The sequence below is a fragment of the Papio anubis genome, chromosome 1 (assembly GCF_008728515.1).
Source record: "Papio anubis isolate 15944 chromosome 1, Panubis1.0, whole genome shotgun sequence".
Lineage (NCBI taxonomy): Eukaryota > Metazoa > Chordata > Mammalia > Primates > Cercopithecidae > Papio > Papio anubis.
Genome location: NC_044976.1, coordinates 187,857,923 through 187,878,495, shown reverse-complemented (window position 1 = coordinate 187,878,495; position 20,573 = coordinate 187,857,923). Strand labels below are relative to the sequence as shown.

At 40.1% G+C, this 20,573-nt stretch overlaps 2 protein-coding genes across 9 annotated transcripts in view; both read right to left on the bottom strand.

The window, feature by feature from the left end:
- The window catches only part of RC3H1 (ring finger and CCCH-type domains 1), a 101,018-nt gene that overhangs the window by 56,186 nt on the left and 24,259 nt on the right, over positions 1 to 20,573 (bottom strand). For 7 of the 8 annotated variants that reach the window (XR_002518828.2, XM_009194627.4, XM_009194614.4 and 4 more), the window contains exons 2-5: positions 16,106 to 16,488; positions 6,054 to 6,174; positions 4,980 to 5,219; positions 3,979 to 4,154 (exon numbers count right to left, since the gene is read on the bottom strand). Coding sequence is in view for 7 of the 8 variants with exons in the window: in XM_009194627.4 (XP_009192891.2) it covers positions 3,979 to 4,154; positions 4,980 to 5,219; positions 6,054 to 6,174; positions 16,106 to 16,336 (768 nt within the window). In the remaining variant the exon portion in view is untranslated. Of the gene's footprint in view, positions 1 to 3,978; positions 4,155 to 4,979; positions 5,220 to 6,053; positions 6,175 to 14,126; positions 14,146 to 16,105; positions 16,489 to 20,573 lie in introns of those variants that run through there. The other variant, XM_021930376.2, reaches the window with a different exon arrangement.
- LOC100998683 (heterogeneous nuclear ribonucleoprotein C) lies at positions 6,622 to 7,984 on the bottom strand. Its single transcript, XM_031658446.1, is given in 2 exon segments — positions 6,622 to 7,406; positions 7,409 to 7,984. Coding segments are annotated over 2 exon segments (882 nt in total). The 5' UTR covers positions 7,796 to 7,984; the 3' UTR covers positions 6,622 to 6,911.

The window sequence follows — 20,573 nt, the reverse complement described above, 5'->3', positions numbered from 1 at the left end:
AAATACAGGCTGAAAATCTCTTATCCAAAATGCCTGGGCCAGAAGTGTTATCAGATTTCAGATTTTTTCAAATTTTGGAATATCTGCATTAAACCACTTGAATATCCTTACTCTGAAAATCTGAAATGCTCCAATGAGCATGTGAGCATCATGTTGGTGTTCAAAAAGTTTTGGATTTTGGATTTTTGTATAGTCAATCTGTGCTGGAATGAAATCCAACGATTTGACAGACTTTAACATATACATGCAGTTTAAGGTGTGTATGTGTGTATATGCATTTTTTAAAAGAAAAAAACACTAATACGATTATATATTCTGAAAAACAATATGTTTCTTCTCCATAAATGTGGATTATGACTCTTGGGCTTGCCTGACAATGAGCTAGTTGGGATTGATGACTGCAGAGCTTCAGATGCTGGTTTAACTCTAAAAATGATTTAATTTGTACTTGGCTTAATTCTCCATGGAGTTTTGTGGGATGGGCTACTACCAGAAAGTGTAAAGTGTGAGATGCTAGACTAGAATAATCATAATGATTATGATTAAATAATATCATTTAGTAATAAAAATAGCTACCACGTTTTGAGCACCTGGCATGTGCCAGCCAATATATTAAATTATATTATTAACCATTATAGTACTGGATTAACTCATTGACTTCTCTTGTTGAGGTAGGTGTACTGTTATCACCCCAATAACTTACATTCTGAGTCAAGTTGGATTTAGGCCAAATGCTTAACAAATCAAAGCAAAATAATTAAGTCTAGCTTAAGATAACCTCTACCCTAACATATTTCAGAACACATTTTGCCTTGTTAACCTTTTATTGCCATAAGGACTCATATTCTTCTTGGATATAATTCCTGTTTTTTTCCCTCTCACCAAAGAAACTACAAAATATTGTAATCAGGACTTCTAAGTCACACTGATAAAAAATTAATGTGAGTGGTGGCATGTGCCTGTAGTCCAGCTACTGAGGCTGAGCGGAAGGATTGCTTAAGCCCAAGAGCTGAAGGCCAGCCTGGGCAACACGGCAAGACTCTATCGCTCAAAAATCAAGTAAATAAATAAATGCATTCTATTCTTATTACAAGGAAGAAAGTCTAACTTACTTTTTGTTAGGAACATCTATATAAGACCAAATTGATAAAAATCAAGAACTACAGTCACAAAAACTGAATATATTGTGCCATTATTAAAAGGCAAGTCAAAAGACCAAATGCGTATGTTTAGCACTCCCTCAATATATGCTGAACCTCATTAAAATGTAAAGTATGCTTTCTATATGTAACAATGGTTCCTTGAACTTGGCTCTCACCACTCAATCTTTAACTAAAAACAATCAAGGATTTCCAAGAGATGAAATGTCTAAGTCTCAGAACTTTATTCTACTAAGAAAGAACAAATTATCTTGCAGCTCAAAAGGCTTTTCCAATGGAAATACAGGAGACACTAAAAGGACACAGCCAGAATACAGCTGTATGGATACATATTCCTGCAAGGAAAATAATCATGACCTGAGTGAAAAAGCAGCTTTTTACAAATTTCCAATTTTCTTTATTCCTATTTTTTTTTTTTTTTAGGTGGAGTCTTGCTCCGTCACCCAGGCTAGAGTGCAGTGGCATGATCTTGGCTCACTGTAACCTCTGTCTCCCAGGTTCAAGCAATTCTCCTGCCTCACCCTCCCCAGTAGCTGGGATTACAGGTGTGTGCCACCACAACTGGCTAATTATTTTTTATTTTTTATTTTTAGTACACACAGGTTTTTTCACTAGGTTGGCGAGGCTGGTCTCGAACTCAAATGATCTGCCCACCTCAGCCTCCCAAAGTGCTGGAATTACAGGCGTGAGCTACTGCGCCTGGCCATATTCCTGTTAATGCTTTAGAGTTCAGAGAGGTTCACTTCATGGGTATTCTGGGTTTTCTTGAGTCACGTATTCTTCTTTACAGGGGAGGGTTGAATGTTTTCTTTCCAAAGCTTCCTATATTGTATCTGTCTGGTGCTGTTAATGGATAACAATTAACAATGGAAGCAGACAGACATTCCAGAATGTATTCTGAACTGCACTGTAAAATCATGTTACTCTAACCACTACAACAAGAGTGAGTTATTCAGAGACAATCTGGACCAGTTAAAGTAATTTTAGCTAGAGGTTCTTACAGCTTCAGTGGTACCTATAGAAAATAGAGGCCCATTTTCAACATATAGTCTGACTCCACAAAGACACAGAATAAGACCAGCATTTAGCTAGAGCTTTAAAAATTTTGTTTAAATGAAATCTATATGCTCTTCTGCTAATTTTGTAAACCATTTCCTCCTTCTCAAAGGATGAGAGAACAGAATTTAGTAGGATAGCTACTAGTAGGATGTGGCATTTTTTTAGTTTATGAGTGTCAGATGATAAGAATGCGGTGATCTGAGAATGGATTTCCTTACAGCTAGCATGAATGAATTAATTTTTTTAAAGACACGGTTTTCAAGTACTGGTTATAAGCTGTGTCAGAATCAAGACAGTTTGATTTTTAAAAGTCAGGAAAATAGGCTGGGTGTGGTGGGTCATGCCTGTAATCCCAGCACTTTGGGAGACCGAGGTGGGCAGATCATCTGAGGTCAGGAGTTCAAGACCAGCCTGGCCAACATGGTGAAACCCTGTCTTTACTAAAAGTTAAAAAAAAAAAAATTAGCCAGGTATGGTGGCAGGCACCTGTAATCCCAGCTACTTAGAAGGCTGGAAGCAGGAGAACTGCTTGACCCAGAAGGCAGAGGATTCAGTGAGCCAAAACTACACCACTGTACTCCAGACTGGGTGACAGAGCAAGACTGCATCTCAAAAAAAAAGTCAGAAAAATAATACTGGATGAACAATAAATGATACATGGTGAGTAGCAATGTTTGAGGCGGTGCTTATTCAATTTGGGATAAGAGACTATGTCCAGCATTACCATATAGACTGAAATGGCAAATGGAACTTCATTTCTGTATATGTGGAATTACACTAGGAGAAAATCTCTGAATAAAATTTATTTGGCTGGGCATGGTGGCTCACGCTTGTAATCCCAGCATTTTGGGAGTCTGAGGCAGGCAGATCACCTGAGGTCAGGAGTTTGAGACCAGCCTGGCCAACATGGTGAAACTCCGTCTCTACTAAAAACACAAAAATTAGCCGGGCATGGTGATGGGCACCTGTAATCCCAGCTACTCGGGAGGCTGAGACAGGAGAATCGCTTGAACCCAGGAGGTGGAGGCTGCAGTGAGCAGAGATCGTGCACTACACTCCAGCCTGGGTGACAGCAAGACTTCGTCTCAAAAAAATAAAAATAAATAAATAAAATTTATTTGTGCTTCAATAACTCTGTCTTCAGACCAATTCTGCACAGTCTTGGTAAGAAATTGACATAGTTTCTTAGTCTCTTCGAATACAAAAATCTATAAACCTTGATTTGATCTATGTTGTTCAATATCGAACACACAAAAATTCAATATAATAGGATTTAACGGCCGGGCGCGGTGGCTCAAGCCTGTAATCCCAGCACTTTGGGAGGCCGAGACGGGTGGATCACGAGGTCAGGAGATCGAGACCATCCTCGTTAACACGGTGAAACCCCGTCTCTACTAAAAAATACAAAAAACTAGCCAGGCGAGGTGGCGGGCGCCTGTAGTCCCAGCTACTCGGGAGGCTGAGGCAGGAGAATGGCGTGAACCTGGGAGGCGGAGCTTGCAGTGAGCTGAGATCCGGCCACCGCGCTCCAGCCCAGGGAAAAAAGAGAAAACCCCCGCCTAAAAAAAAAAAAAAAAAAAAAAAAAAAAAGGATTTAACTATAATAAGACACCATCTACATTCTTTAAAATAATACAGAAAAATTGCTGAAATTTTCTGAAAAGACACAGGCAACTTTATTAAACTCAAAGTTTTACTACTTAAGTTTGGGGAAATAACAATGCTTCCTTTCAAGCTGAGCTTTAATGTAGGTTCATACCTTGAAACAGGAGGCTCTATAAAGGAGCTGAACAACATGCCCAATGCTAGTTTTAGAGGCTTGAGGAAACCGTGGCTCCAACCTTTGCACCACAAAGAGAACCAATACTTTTCTTGACAAAGCAGAACCATCTTCTAAGGCCAGCAGAACTAGTTTTAAAGCTTCCTCCTGCATTGCTAGGGAAAGTTGGGCAAAACCAAAATTTATCAAGTACATAGATAAGATAAATCCATTTATTAGAAGGGGAATATTTAATCATTTCTGCAGCTATTCACTCAATTAACTGGCAATACAATAAGATTAACCAGCAACACACTTTTACACCATTTTTGTGGGCAATTTTGTATTACATTCTATATATTTTATAAAGAAAACAGGCCGGGCGCGGTGGCTCAAGCCTGTAATCCCAGCACTTTGGGAGGCCGAGACGGGTGGATCACGAGGTCAGGAGATCAAGACCATCCAGGCTAACACGGTGAAACCCCGTCTCTACTAAAAATACAAAAAATTAGCCGGGCGTGGTGGCGGGCGCCTGTAGTCCCAGCTACTCGGGAGGCTGAGGCAGGAGAATGGCGTAAACCCGGGAGGCGGAGCTTGCAGTGAGCTGAGATCCGGCCACTGTACTCCAGCCTGGGTGACAGAGCGAGACTCCGTCTCAAAAAAAAAAAAAAAAAAAAAAAAAAAAGAAAACAGATAAGTGATTAATACATTTAAGAAAAACTTCTATCAAAATGAATGAACTTCCTGCTACAGGTGTGAAAAAAAGGAAAAATTTAAAAACTTTAAAAAAGAAACAACTTTTGGCACTAAGAGAAAAGTTTTAAGTTCACTTAGTAAGTCCACTAAGTTATGTGGAATTGCCCAAGCCATGAACATCAAACAAGACATTAGTTGGTAACAATAAAATACTGCAAAGAACTAGGCTTTGTACATCACTTATAATTCCTACATCATAATTTCAGAACTACCAGCAGAATAAATACCAACACTTAATTATGTACCTGGTCCAAGGAACTGGCATCCTCTAGCCCTTACTGCTGCCCAAAGATTGGAAGAGAGTTGCTGAGGATTCTGGTGCTGGAGAATGAGCTCTGTAACTGTTCGTTCACCTAAAGATCGAGCTGCCCTCATAGCACGAATCCTGCCTTCTTCTTCTACTAGTTGACAGTGGACTAGAGTCACAAGTTTCCTCTGCATTGGGCGACTCAGAACACTCTGAGTAGTGCTGTTCAGACCCACTCCTTTAAATGAGGAAAGAAGTTATTCCTAGGTTCAAAATGCAATTTTAAAGTCCAGGAGCAATTTTTCTGTTGGGTTAACTTGTGGGTATGTGAATAGACAACAGTATTTAAAAGAAACAACAAATAAAACCACACACGTAAAGCTTACTTATGTATATATCTTTAAAGTATACAAATGTATACATGAGTTATCTCATGTGCACTTAACATTCATTATGACATTAAATATACCATTACTCATTTTTATCATAGAGGAAGAAAGAAAAAAGGACTAGACAACATTGATAATTAGTTTATAATCTAAATCTTGAGGTCCTAAGAGTTCTGGTATATTATTTCGGAGTGGTTAATTTTACTTTCCTAATTAAATAGCAAGCCCTTTCTGTGCAAAAATGGCAACTTCCATATTTATTATACCGCCTATAGCATAGCATATAAAACTGGATAGAAGGCAAACCATTCAGAGTTGTCAAATGATGGAAAGCACTTCCGAGGTAAGTAGTTACATTTGCTTTTATGATCATTCAAATAATGTTTCCATCATCACATAAACTCAAAATTCACTATTTTATTTGCTGTGGTTTGTGTAATGATATTTAGCACAAAATGAGTTTAGTTTACAATCGGTAAATTTCATTAACATTCGCTTAATAGCTCACAATTTTTATGGTAACAAGTTTCTTTAGTAGACATTTACTTAGTATGGATAATTGCATCAAATTTACCTCTAGTTAGGTTTTTTGGGAATTCCTCAGGACTTATAATATATAGGATTATGTACTGAGTATTTAAAAAAGCAATTTTACTCTAAATAAGGAACAAAAACAAACTTACCTCTAGCACTGCTGAGCGGTTTTAAGTACAATGCTAATTCTTCTACACATTTCTTAGCTTCCTCATAATGCTTTGTGTCTTCAACCCCACTACATAAAGTAATAGGCTGCTGCTCAGGGACCTGGAGGCCAAAAGAAAAGATCTGTATGAGTGCTCGATTCATTAATTAAATGTTTTTTGTTTTTTGGTTTTTTTTTTTTCCTGGTTTAATAAGGACTTGTTTATTTTGAGGAAAAAAGGTCCCAAACATCAGGCTGTTCACAAAAATAACCCACAGTATGAACTTTAGAAAACAAATCTTAAGACTATAACACTAATTATTTTTCTAGAGGATGCATTTGACATGCCAACTCTCATTCACAAAAATACATTGTTACATTTGTGTTGAACTGCCCCACACAGCACACTAATGTGGGGGTGTAACACACATACTTCTAACTCAAAGCTGCTTTCAGGAGCTACTCAACTAAATGAGATTGCCTTTGCAGTTAGGGAAGCAACTACTGAACTTATGTATGAATGAAAAGAACTGTACTCCCTGCATAACAAGAGATTATTTTGGAGACAGTTGATAAAAACCATACATCCTTTTTATTGTTAAGTCATAAAGAGGTATCAAAATTAAAAGCAAAAATTACAGGGTAAGACTTAACAAAACTACTAGGAGCGTCAAAGGAAGTGAAAATGGGACTAGGCGCGGGGCAATATGAATTAATGAACATGGGAAGGACAACGATGGGGAGAACACTGAGCATGTGCTGAAGATACTAGGGGAGAGGATCTGGTGAAAAATTTGATCTTAGACAAGCGCCTAGGTAAAGAAATAATGGGATAAGATTTCTAAACCCCACTATGTGCTTAAGAGTCATCCTCGCCATTGGCACTGTCTCTGTCATCCTCTCCTTTCTCAGCCTCTTTTTCATCATCCTTGATCAACTCCAGCTGGTCATCCCCCCGATCTTCATTATCATCATCATCCAGTAGGTCCCCCTCCTCAGCAGAGTCATCTGCACCCCCCTCAGACTCCATCTTCACATTAGTCTCATCTTTCTTCACGGAGCTGCTGCTCTGCTCCTCTTCTGACTTATCGTTCTTCATCTCTACTGCTTGTTTGCTCTGTTCCTTTTCAATTTTTTCCAGGTTTTCCAGGAGAGAATCCACTTTTTGTTTTATCTGGGTCAACTCCTTCTTAATGGCCTGAAGGTCATCTCCTTTCAACTTTCCAGACTTGGAAGATCCCCGCTGTCCACTCTTAGAATTGAAGCCACTTTTGCCCCTTCGTGAGGTGTTTCCTGATACACGCTGACGTTTCGAGGGCACTACAGCCCGAGCAATAGGAGGAGGAGGAGGTACACACGTGCTGGGTAACTGTACATCCTATCATAATAGTCCCGTTGAAAGTCATAGTCCAAGTCAAAAGAGGAGCCGTACATCTCCGCTGCAGATCGTTTCACACCTGCTTTTCCTCGGTTCGCTTTTGGCTCTGCAGCCAGGTTAATATCTAAAACCTGGCCAGCAATCATTCTGCCATCCTCTCCTGCTACAGCAGCCCGGGCATTTCTCTCATTAACATATTGAACGAAGGCAAAGCCCTTATGAACAGAGCAGCCCACAATTTTGCCATACTTCGAAAAGATTGCCTCCACATCAGATTTCTTGACCACAAGAGTGTTGAGATTCCCAATGAACACACGGGAGTTCATGAAGCGAGGATCTGTCTTGTTGGTAACGTTGCTGGCCATTGTGTTTGATGATAAGGTTTCTCACAAAGCTGAAAATGTAGCTGAAGATCAAAAAAATCTCACAGGAGGGGGGAGGGAGAAGAGATTCGATTCTGAGTCTCCTACTCCCGGATTCGGTGTGGAGAAACCCACTGCTGGTCGAGGTCGGCAGCGTGGCCACAACCGCTCAGTCTTTGTCTCTTCACAAAATGGCCTAATTAAATGTTTTATTTAGCATAGTTTATGCACTCATAATGCTAACACTGGCAACATCAAAACACCCACTAAATTTACTGAATTCTTTCAAAAGATCTTTCCTATTAACATGTATCTTTGCATTCCTTTGTTTTGTTTCTCTAACAGCCTAATTAAGATATAATCCACATACTATACAACTGACTGGTTTAAAGTATATACAATTCCATGGTTTTCAGTATATTCACAGTTGTGCAAACATAACCACAATGAACTTTAGAATCTTTTCATTAGCCCAAAAAGAAACACAGTACCCTTTTAACAATTACCCCTTATTTTTTCCCAACTATCCACCAACCTTTGGAAAGATGAATCTATTTTCTATGGATTTGCCTATTCTGGACATTTCATACAAGCAAAATCAACACAATATATAGTCTTTTCTGACTTGCTTCTTTCACTTAACAATGTTTTCAAAGGTCTTTCAGGTTGTATCAGTACTTCATTTTCATCACTGAATAACATTCCATTGTATAAATATACCACACTTTATTTATACAATCATCAATTGACAGACTATTTTTAACTATTATGAATAATGCTGCTATGAACATCTGTGTACAAGTTTTTGTGGACAAAAGTTTTTGTTTCTCTTTGGTATATACCTAGGAATCTGTATTTAACCTTTTGAAAAACTGCCAAGCTATTTTCCAAAAGCAGAGTAGCATTTTATATGCCTACCAGGAGTGTATAAGGGTTCCAATTCTTCTACATTTCATGTAGAAAGATAATTCTTCTACTTATTATTATCTTTTTTATTATAGCTATCCTGTTGGGTGGAAAGTAGTAATTCATTGTGGTTTTTCTAAATTTTATTTTAAATTAATAATAATTGCATATATTTATGGGGTACAACGTGACCTTTTTTTTTTTTTTTTTTTTTTTTTTTGAGACAAAGTCTGGCTCTGTCACCCAGGCTGGAGTGCAGTGGCCGGATCTCAGCTCACTGCAAGCTCCGCCTCCCGAGTTCACGCCATTCTCCTGCCTCAGCCTCCCGAGTAGCTGGGACTACAGGCGCCCGCCACTGCGCCCGGCTAGTTTTTTGTATTTTTTAGTAGAGACGGGGTTTCACAGTGTTAGCCAGGATGGTCTCGATCTCCTGACCTCGTGATCCGCCCGTCTCGGCCTCCCAAAGTACTGGGATTACAGGCTTGAGCCACCACGCCCGGCCTGTGACGTTTTGATTGATACGTTTACAACATGAGATGACTAAAGCAGGTTAATTTACAAATTCATCACCTCACTTTTTTTTTTTGTAGATTTTAAATAAAATCTACTCTTTTAGCAATTTTGAAACATACAATGTATTACTATTTATAGTCACTATTCTGTGCAACAGATCACTAAAGGTATTTATCTGGTCTAACTGAAGCTTTGTATTCTTTGATAATTATCTCTTCTTCCCATCTACCTTCCTCTGACTTCATTATGTTTTGATTTGTATTTCCCTGATAGCTAATGATGTTGACTATCCTTTCATATGCTTATTATCCACTTGTATATCTTCTCTGGAGGAATGTCTATTCAGATCTTTTACCCATTTTGCCTAGTAAACTTTATTTTGTAGAACAGTTTTAGATTTACAAAAAAGTGGCAAAGATAGTACACAGAATTCTCATTATCCTGTATTCAGTTTCCCCTATTATTATTATTATTATTTTTGAGATGGAGTCTCCCTCTGTCACCCAGGCTGGAGTGCAGTGGCACCATCTTGGCTCACTGCAACCTCCGCCTCCTGGGTTCAAGTGATTCTTCTGCCTCAGCCTCCCGAGTAGCTGGGACTACAGGAGCGAGCAACCACGCCCAGCTAACAGTTTCCCCTATTATTAACATCTTACATTGGTATGGTACATTTGTTAAAATTAATGAGCCAATATCAACATATTCATAATTAACAACTAAAATCCATATGTTAATCAGATATCCTTAGTTTTCAACTAATGTTCTTTCTCAGTTCCAGGATCCCATTCAGGATACCATATTACAGTTAGTCTTCAAAGATAGAGTCTTGCTCTGTCACTCAGGCTGGAGTGCAGTGGCAGCATCTGGGCTCACTGCAACCTCTGCCTCCTAGGTTCAAGTGATCCCCCACCTCAGACTCCTGAGTAGCTGGGACTGTAGGCACACGCCACCACACCCAGCTAATTTTGTATTGTTTTGTAGAGATGGGGGTCCCACTACATCGTCCAGACTGGCCTCAAACTCCTGGGCTCAGGCCATCCACCCACCTTGGCCTCCCTCTCTCCCTCCATGTCTCTCCCTTTATTTTTTTTTAAGTTGACACAAAGTATCACTCTGTCACCCAGGTTGGAGTACAGTGGCATAATCTCGGCTCACTGCAACTTCCACCTACCAGGTTCAAGAGATTCTCATGCCTCAGCCTCCTGAGTAGCTAGGATTATAGGCATGCGCCACCACGCCCAGCTAATTTTGTGTATTTTTAGTAGGATGGGATTTCACTGTGTTGGCCAGGCTGGTCTCCAACTCCCGGCCTCAAGTGATCTGCCCAACTCAGCCTCCCAAAGCGCTGGGATTATAGGTGTGAGCCACTGCGCTGGCCCTTCCATGTCTCTTTAAGCTCCTCTTGGCTTGGACAGCTTTCTCAGACTTTCTTTGTTTTAATGACCTTGACAGTTTTGAGGAGTACTGGTCTGGTATGTTGCAGAATGCCCCTAAACTGGGATCTAGGATCTGTCATTTTTCTCATGAGTATACTGTGGTTATGGATTTTTGGAAGATCATAGGGGAAAATTACCATTTTTATCACAGCACATCAAAGCTACACACCACCAACATGACTTATTACTGCTGATGTTAAATTTGATCAGCTGGTTTAGTCAGTGTTTACCAGGTTTCTCCACTATAAAGTTCCATAATCTCCCACCTTCCAAACTGTACTTTTTGGAAGGAGTCACTACGCATAGCCCACACACACTCTCCATCCTTGAGAGCAGAATATTTATGTAATTAATTTGGAATTCTGCATGGGAGATTTGTTTCTTTCTTCCATTTATTTATTCAATCATTTAATTTTATCATGTAGACTCAAGGATATTTATCTTATACCTGGGTTATAATCCAATTCCATTTATTTTGTTGTTCAAACTGTTTTAGCTTTGGCCACTGACAGCTCTTTCAGTTGGCTCCTGTGTGCCTTTGATATAGCCCCCATTACTCTGTGTATGTGTCTGTGTGTGTTTTGAATACTTCTCTATACTTTCCAGTGCTACAAGCTACTCCAGACTCATTTTGTGTATTTCCTGTCTCAGTCTTAGAATTAGCCATTTCTCCAAGGAACTCTGGTTCCCTTTATTGGAGAATGGTATTAGAAACCAAGATATGAATGCTATGTATACACATTGCTATTGGGGTGCTGTTCTTTCTAGGCCATCTTAGATGACAGAGCAAGGAAATATGTTAGTGTAATAACCCGAGATATACACGTATCTATTTCTGTATATAACTATCTGTATCCATATCAAGCTAAAAATGAGTTCATATTGATGCCTCCAACTCTAATCCATTACCACATGAATCATTCTAACCTCTTCCTCCTTGCTTATCTGTAAACTGGCTCCAACCATTTGCCATTCATTTACTTAACTGTTCAATTCTAATATGTATTATATATACAGCAGTATCAGAATTCGTACCCCCGTGGGAAAAGACTAGAGTACACTGCTTATAGATAATATCTTCCTCTATCTTTAATCTTACACAATCCTCTTTCTCCTCCACCCCTTTAGTGAAATTGTTTCATATACTTCAGATTGTTTTCCATAATCTTTGTAAAATTCTACAATTTTTGCAAATTCAGTGTCATATAGCCACAATTACAGAATCATAAGAACAGCTTTACTGCCCTAAGAAATACCAATTCAATCCTCCCTCCCTACTCCTGAATCCATGGCAACCACTGATACTTCTATTGTTGCTATGGTTTTGCCTTTTACAGATATCATAAAATTGGAATCATACAGTATGTGGCCTTTTCATACTGGTATCTTTCACTTAGCAATGATATACACTGAGATGTATATATGTCTTTTTGTGACTTGACAGCTATGTCTTTTTATTACTTCATTTTATACAATGTTCCATTGTATGGATATACCACTGTTTATCCATTCACCTATTAAAAGATATCTCAATGGCTTCCATTTTTTGGCAATCATGAATAAAGTTGTTATAAATAGTCATGTGCGGGTTTCTGTGTAGACATAAATTTTCAAGTTAACTGGGTAAATACCTATTATGTTAAGCTTGTAAAGAAACTGCCAAACTGTCTTGCAAAGTGGCTATCCCATTTTTCATTTCCAAAAGGATGAGAGTTTTTGTTGCTCCATATCCTCACCAGCATTTGGTGTTGCTAATGTTTTGGATTTTGGTCATTCTAATTTGTGTGTAGTGGTTTCTCACTTGCTTTAATTTGCAATTACTTAAAGACAAACTGCTCAGCTACTTTTCATTTTGCTGATTTGCCATCTGTATAATCTATTTGACGAGGTGATTGTTCAGCTCTTTGTCCATTTTAAAAATTGGGTTGTCTTTTTATCACTGAGTTTACGAGTTCCTTATATATTTTACATGTAAGTCTTTATCAGAAATAGGATTTTACAATTGTTTTCTCACATTCTGTGGGTTGTTCATTTTGCTTTCTTGTTGGTATCTTTTTTTTTTGTTGTCACTGTTGTTTTTGAGATACGGTCTCATTCTGTCGCCCAAGCTAGAGCGTAGTGCTGTGATCGAGGCTCAACTGCAGCCTCGATCGGGTGATCAGGCTCAGGTGATGCTCCCACCTCAGTCTCATAGATAGGTGGGACTACAGGCATGTGCCACCACATCCAGCAATTTTTTTTTTTTTTTAAATTTTCTGTAGAGACGGGGTTTTGCCATGTTGCCTAGGTGGGTCTCAAATGATCCATCCATCTTGGCCTCTTGGGCTCCGGTGATGCTCCTACCTCAGCCTCACAGACAGGTGGGACTACAGGTATGTGTGCCACCATACCCAGCAATTTTTTTTTTTTTTTTTGTATTTTCTGTAGAGATGGGGTTTTGCCATGTTGCCTAGGCCGGTCTCAAATGATCCATCCATCTTGACCTCCCACAGTGCTGGGATTACAGACGTGAGCCACTGTGTCCGGCCAATTGTTCATATCTTTGAAACACAGTTTTTAATTTTGATGAAGTTCAACTTATCTTTTTCTTTTGTTCCTTGTGCTTTTTGGTGTCATATCTTAAAAAAACCCACTGCCTACTCCATGGTCATGAAGACTTACGTCTATATTTTCTTCTAAGAGTTTAGTAGTTTTAGTTCTTATTTAGCCTTTGATCCATTTTGAGTTAATATGAGTAAATGTTTATTCAAGTTTTAAGTTTCTTTTAAACAATGATCTGTAGTCTTCAAAATATAGTTTTACTTTTTTTTTTTTTTTTTTTTTTGACAGAGTCACCCAGGTTGGAGGGCAGTAGCATGATTTTAGCTCACTGCAACCTCTGCCTACTGGGTTCAAGCGAGTCTCATGCCTCAGCCACCTAAGTAGCTGGGATTACAGGTGGGCACCTTCACGCCTGGCTAATTTTTGTATTTTTTTGGTAGAGATGGGGTTTCACCTTGTTGGCCAGGCTGGTCTTGGAACTCCTGGCCTCAAGAGATCTGCTAGCCTCGGCCTCCCAAACTATTGGGATTACAGACATGAGCCACTGCACCCAGCCTAATTTTACATTTCTTTTGTTAAATATATTCTTAATATTTTTTTAATGCTCTTGTAGATGAAATTGATTTCTATTTTCAGATTGTCCATTGCTAATGTATAGAAATACAACATATATATTATTTAACAAATCTTCATTAAGGGCCTACTATGTGCCAGAAAGTCTTTCTTATGTGTGTAAGAAAACTATTATTAATGTATTATATGGATGAAAGTATGCAACACTAGCTGGGTATGGTGGCTCATGCCTGTATTCCCAGTACTCTGGGAAGTCGAGACAGGTGTATCACTTGAGGCCAGGAGTTTGAGACCAGCATAGTCAATGTGGCGAAACCCTGTCTCTACTAAAAATACAAAAATTAGCTGGGCATGGTGGTACACACCTGTAATCCCAGCTACTTGGGAGGCTGAAGCACGAGAATCACTTGAACCTGAGAGGCGGAGATTGCAGTGAGCCAAGATGATGCCACTGTACTCCAGCCTGGATGACAGAGTAAAGAAAAAAGAAAGAAAGAAATTATGAAACACTGTAAACACATTTTTACACCTTAGAAACACTTTTGCTCTTTCAGACAACTGATATTTATATATTCATCCTATATCCTGCAACTTTGCCTAGTTTTTTGTTTCTAATAGCTTTTCCTTTGTAGATTCCTTAACATTTTCTATATATTAGACCATGCCATCTGTGAATGAGATTGTTTTTATTTTTTACTTCTTATCTGAATGTCATTGGTTTAATTTACTTGCCTAATTGCCCTGACTAGAAGGTCCTGTATGATGTTCAACAGAAATAGTTAACAGTGGAGATCCTTAACTCATTCCTGATCTTAAAGAAAAAGCTTCTAGTCTTTCGCCATTCAGTATGTTAGCTGTGGGTTTTTCTTTTTTTTTTTGAGACGGAGTCTCGCTCTGTCACCCAGGCTGGAGTGCAGTGGCCGGATCTCAGCTCACTGCAAGCTCCGCCTCCCGGGTTCACGCCATTCTCCTGCCTCAGCCTCCCGAGTAGCTGGGACTACAGGCGCCCGCCACCTCGCCCGGCTAAGTTTTTGTATTTTTAGTAGAGACGGGGTTTCACTGTGTTAGCCAGGATGGTCTCGATCTCCTGACCTCGTGATCCGCCCGTCTCGGCTTCCCAAAGTGCTGGGATTACAGGCTTGAGCCACCGCGCCCGGCCTTGCTGTGGGTTTTTCAACCATGTCCTTTGGGTTGAAGTTTTTTTCCTAGTTGTTTCAGTGCTTTTATTATGAAAAGGTACTGGATTTTGCCAAATGCTTTTTCTGTGTCTATTGAGATGATCATATGTGTGCAATTTTGCAACTTTTACTGATATAGTGAATTACATTAATTGGTTTGCAGATGTTAAATCAACCTTACATTCCTAGGACAAATTGGTGATGATATATTTTAAAGTCTAATTTAAATTTATTTTTTCTTTTTCCTTTTAGATGAAAGGAAAATTTAGGAAATCTTTTTTATTGTGATAATATATACATAACACAAAATTTACTATCTTAACCATTTTTTAGTCTATAAAGCATTAAGTGTGTTCTAATGGTTCCCAAACGTTGTGCTATAGTTTTTGTCACCTTTCTCATCTTTCATTTCAGTTAATATCTACTGAGTAAAACTGCCTGAAGCAGCTGCACCTTCACTACTGAGTAAAGTGCAGTGGTTTTATGAACAATAGTTTTCTTAATGTTAAAAAAGGTCCTTATGACTTACCTCTTAGGTTTCTTTTCTTTTTTTGAGACAAGGTCTCACTCTGTCACCCAGGCTGGAGTGCAGTGGCGCGATCTTGGCTCACTGCAACCTCCGCCTCCTGGGTTCAAGGGATTCTCGTACCTCGGCCTCCCAAGTAGCTGGGATTACAGGCACACACCACCACACCCAGCTCATTTTTTTGTATTTGCAGTAGGGACAGGGTTTCACCATGTTGGCCAGGCTGGTCTCAAACTCCTGACCTCAAATGATCCATCCGCCTTGGCCTCCCAAAGTGCTGGGATTACAGACATGAGCCATCACACCCGGCCTTAGGTTTCTCTAGTGATCTGCATGGCTAGGTTTATTGAATATCTGACAAGATTAAATGGATGCTACTGTACTATGACTAAAAAGCACTGGACTACCACAATAAATCTAACATGCTGAAATAAAGGATTTACAGTACCAAACAGAATTATACCTATTTAAATAGAAGGCAATGTTACCCAATTTTAATTCAACAGGTTTCTCTCAGGAGAAAAACACGCACCACACACACACACACACACACACACACACACACAGAGAGAGAGAAAGAGAGACAGAGAGAGAGAAAGAGAGAGAGAGAAATTTAAAAGTATTAAGTCACCCATCTTACCTGAGCACCCACGAGCTGCAGCAATGCTGAGTTCACAGGGAGGAGCTCAATGTCTGTATTGATAGTGGTCTGGTCAAATGGGCAAGCCTTGCGGTGGAGTTTATTCAGGCACATCTTGCAGACAGTATGGCCACAACCCAAACTGATGGGCTTTCGAATTGTTTCGTCGAAAGTCTGAGTGCAAATTGGGCAGGAGAGGAAATCCGTCCATTGTGGAGCTTGTACAGGCATTGCTTCTGGAGTTACAATTCACGAACACAAACACACACGCAAATCTAAAGCAAAGATTCCACTGGAATCAAAATCTTTGAAAAAAAGTTTATCTTTTTTTTTTTTTTAAATATCTTCTGTAGATACAGTCAGCACATAGTGTGAAATATAACCTGGAAAACAAAGAAAAAGGAAAAAAATTGAGTGTCTTTCTTTTCAATTAAACTGTTGAAAAAGAACCACAAGTCCAGTCTTATTTCACAACTTTTTATACCATATTTGTATTACTGTAATCCATCTTTTTACACTTTTACAGAATTACAGCCATGATAAAACATCTAGTTCCATTCCCTCATTTTAGAGATGGGAAGTAGTCCCCTGCCTGAGAGGAGATTTGTAGTGATAAAGTTCCATCCAGGACCCCAGTCTCTTAAGTTTATCTAAGTCCCTGATTTTTTTTTTTTTTTTTTGAGATGGAATTTCACTCTTGTTGCCCAGGCTGGAGTGCAATGGTGCAACCTCCATCTCCTGGGTTCTAGCAATTATCCTGCCTCAGCCTCTCAAGTAGCTGGGATTACAGGCATTCGCCACCATGCCTGACTAATTTTGTATTTTTAGTAGAGAGGGGGTTTCTCCATGTTGGTCAGGCTGGTCTCGAACTCCTGACCTCAGGTGATCCTCCCCTCTCGGCATCCCAAAGTGCTGGGATTACAGGTGTGAGCCACCATGCCCGGCTAAATCTCTAATTTTTAAAAAATAAATATATCTAAAAATTAATCTTGGCTGGGTACAGTGGCTCACGCCTGTAATCACAGCGATTTGGGAGGCCAAGGCGGGCAGATTCCTCGAGGTCAGGAGTTCGAGACAAGCCTGGCCAACCTGGTGAAACCCCATGTCCACTAAAAATACAAAAATTAGCCAGGCGTGGTGGCAGGCGCCTGTAATCCCAGCTACTCAGGAGGCTGAGGTGGGAGAATCACTTGAACCCAGGAGGCAGAGGTTGCAGTGAGCCGAGATCTGCCATTGCACTCCGGTCTGGGGAACAAGAGCGAAACTCAGTCTCAGAAAAAAAAAAAAAAAAAAGCTTTGTTGGGGAAGGGGGTAGAGGGAGGGAAGAATTAACGACCAAGACATAAATAACTATTGATGATAAGGCGCGGTGTCTCAGGTTTGTAATCCCAGCACTTTGGGAGGCTGAGGTGGGTGGGTCACTTGAGGTCAGGAGTTCGAGATCAGACTGGCCAACATGGTGAAACCCCATCTCTACCAAAAATATAAAAAATTAGCCAGTGTGGTGGTGCGTGGCTGTAATCCCAGCTACTCGGGAAGCTGAGTGAGGAGAACTGCTTGAACCCAGGAGGTGGAGGTTGCGGTGAGCCGAGATCCACCACTGCACTCCTGCCTGGGCGACACAGTGAGACTCCATCTCAAAACAAAAAAAAACTTTTGACAACATAAGAATATTTTAAAAGTAAAAACAATTTACACAAACATATGTTTCCTCTGTATTTATACCACAATCTCAACAGACTCATACAAATTTTTCAGGCTGGGTGTGATGGCTCATGCCTATAATTCCAGCACTTTGAGAGGCTGAGATGGGAGGATTGCTTGAGCCCAGGAGTTTGAGACCAGCCTAGGTAATACAGGAAGACCCTGTCTCTACAAAAATTAGCCAGGCGTGGTGGCATGCACCTGTGGTCCCAGCGACCCAGGAAGCTAAGGGCTAAGGTAGGAGGATCACTTGAGCCCAGAAGTTTGAGGCTGCCTTGAGCCACGAACACGTGACTGCACTCTAGCCTGGGTGACAAAGCAAGACCCCATCTCAAAAACAAAAAGAAAAAAGAAAAAAGAACAAAAAGAAATACTATTCCATTCCCAGGAAAAATTAAATTTAGTTAGATGACACAAAAATGTTTTACTGGTCTTTACTATGTGTTCAGTACTAGGGATAAAAAATTATAAGTCATTCTAAGTCCACATGGAGCTTGCACTGTTTCTTTCACTAAACATATTAACAGCAATCACACAACTAAATATATGATTGCAAGTTATGGTAAGTGATATGTAGGTAAAGTATAGGGAGATACAAGCATATATAACAGAGGCAACCTGACCAAATTAGGGTAGAGCTGATGTATAGTTAAGTGATATTTATGGAAAGATTTTGAAGATGACTGCTGAATGAAAGTTAAGGGAAGAATGTTTAATATGTGTGATATAGATTCTAGGTAAAGAAACAGCATAACCATAGATTCTGAGACTAGAAAGAATATAGTATAGATGAGGCCAGGCACGGTGGCCCACACCTGTAATCTCCAGCACTTTGGGAGGCGGAGGCAGGCTGATCACCTGAGGTCAGGAGTTTGAGACCAGACTGACCAACATGGAGAAATCCTGTCTCTACTAACAATACAAAATTGGCCAGGCATGGTGGCACAATGCCTGTAATCTCAGCTACTTGGGAGGCTGAGGCAGGAGAATCACTTGAACCTGGGAGACGAAGGTTGCGGTGAGCCAAGAGGGCGCGCCACTGCACTCCAGCCTGGTAAACAAGAGCAAAACTCCTTTTCAAAAAAAAAAAAGAATATAGTACAAATGGGGAACTAAAAAAAGAAAAACAACAGTGAAACCAAAACCAAACAAAACACAGAATAGACAGCAAGAGGTATGAGATGAGACTAAAGAATTAGCAAGGACCAGCTGGGCGCGGTGGCTCACACGCGTAATCCCAGCACTTTGGGAGGCCAAGGTGTGCAAATCATGAAGTCAGGAAATTGAGACCATCCTGGCTAACACGGTGAAACCCTATCTCTACTAAAAATACAAAAAAATTAGCCGGACATGGTGGCAGGCACCTGTAGTCCCAGCTACTTGGGAGGCTGAGGCAGGAGAATGGCATGAACCTGGGAGGCAGAGCTTGAAGTGAGCAGAGATTGCGCCACTGCACTCCAGCCTGGGCGACAGAGCGAGACTCAGTCTCAAAAAAAAAGAATGATCAAGGACCAAAGAACACAGGATCTTCTAACTTATATGATGGTATTTGGTTACTATGTGAAGAGTAGTGTAAAGCCACTGAAGGGGCAGGAGGTGACTCACTTTATTGTTTTGAAAGTTATCCTGTGATATTATTCTCACCAGTCACACACAGTCCACTATGATCTCCTTCAACGCTCAACTAGGAAGAGTAACAACTATATGCCTATTCTCACTCTTGGGCCCTAAAGCACTCATATGCTGATACACCAGCATGATGCTTACTTTAAGAAAACCTGATACGCAAAAACTCTAATATGGAAAACAGATTGATTACAGTGATTGTCCATATTAAAGAAAGATAATAAATTTTACAAGGTATTTATAATAAGATTTAAAAGACTAGAAATCGATGTAATTGAAAAAATTGGGCTGGGTGTGGCGGCTCACGCCTGTAATCCCAGCACTTTGGGAGGTCGAGGCGGGCGGATCACCTGAGGTCAGGAGTTTGAGACCAACCTGGTCAACATGGTGAAACCCTATCTCTACTAAAAATACAAAAATTAGCCTGGCATGGTGATGGGCACCTGTAATCCCAGCTACTCGGGAGGCTGAGGCAATTGGACTGCTTGAACCCGGGAGGGGGAGGTTGCGGTGAGCCGAAATCACACCATTGCACTCTAGATAAACAGAGACATACCAGTGCTATGAAAATGTATGGAAAGAGACTCAAAATACATTAAGTAAAAAAACAAAAACAAAACAAAAAACAAGACTTGCAGACCAATACATACTACATCACTTGTGCTGAGGGAAAAGAACCCTTACATATTAGTCTATGTATTAATATATGTAAATGGATGGAAGAAAAAGGTCTGAAAAGACACTCAACAAGCTGTAAGCAGACAGCAAGGTCTTCATGGACTATAGGAATTAATCAACTTGAACAATCGGCCTGTTTTATAGCCTCCTGCCTTGCAGCCTATTTTTGCCTAAACCCTGTGTAGAATGCATCAACTAGATGACTGGAACCAGTTCCTCACAGACCCTGGCAACTCACAGATAAACCAGGGTGAGCTTTCCTCATTACCATGCTAAAGTCTCCATCCTGGGAGAAGCTACAGCTTCACTACCATAGCATGTGACCTACACCCAGGCATAAAGACTCACTGTATGTGCACCACTGGGACCCCTCCTCTATATGCAGTGACATACCCTCTCTTCCCTCTCCATCGCCCCATAAAATCCTCCTCTCACTTTCCCTCAGAGAGCCACTGCTTTG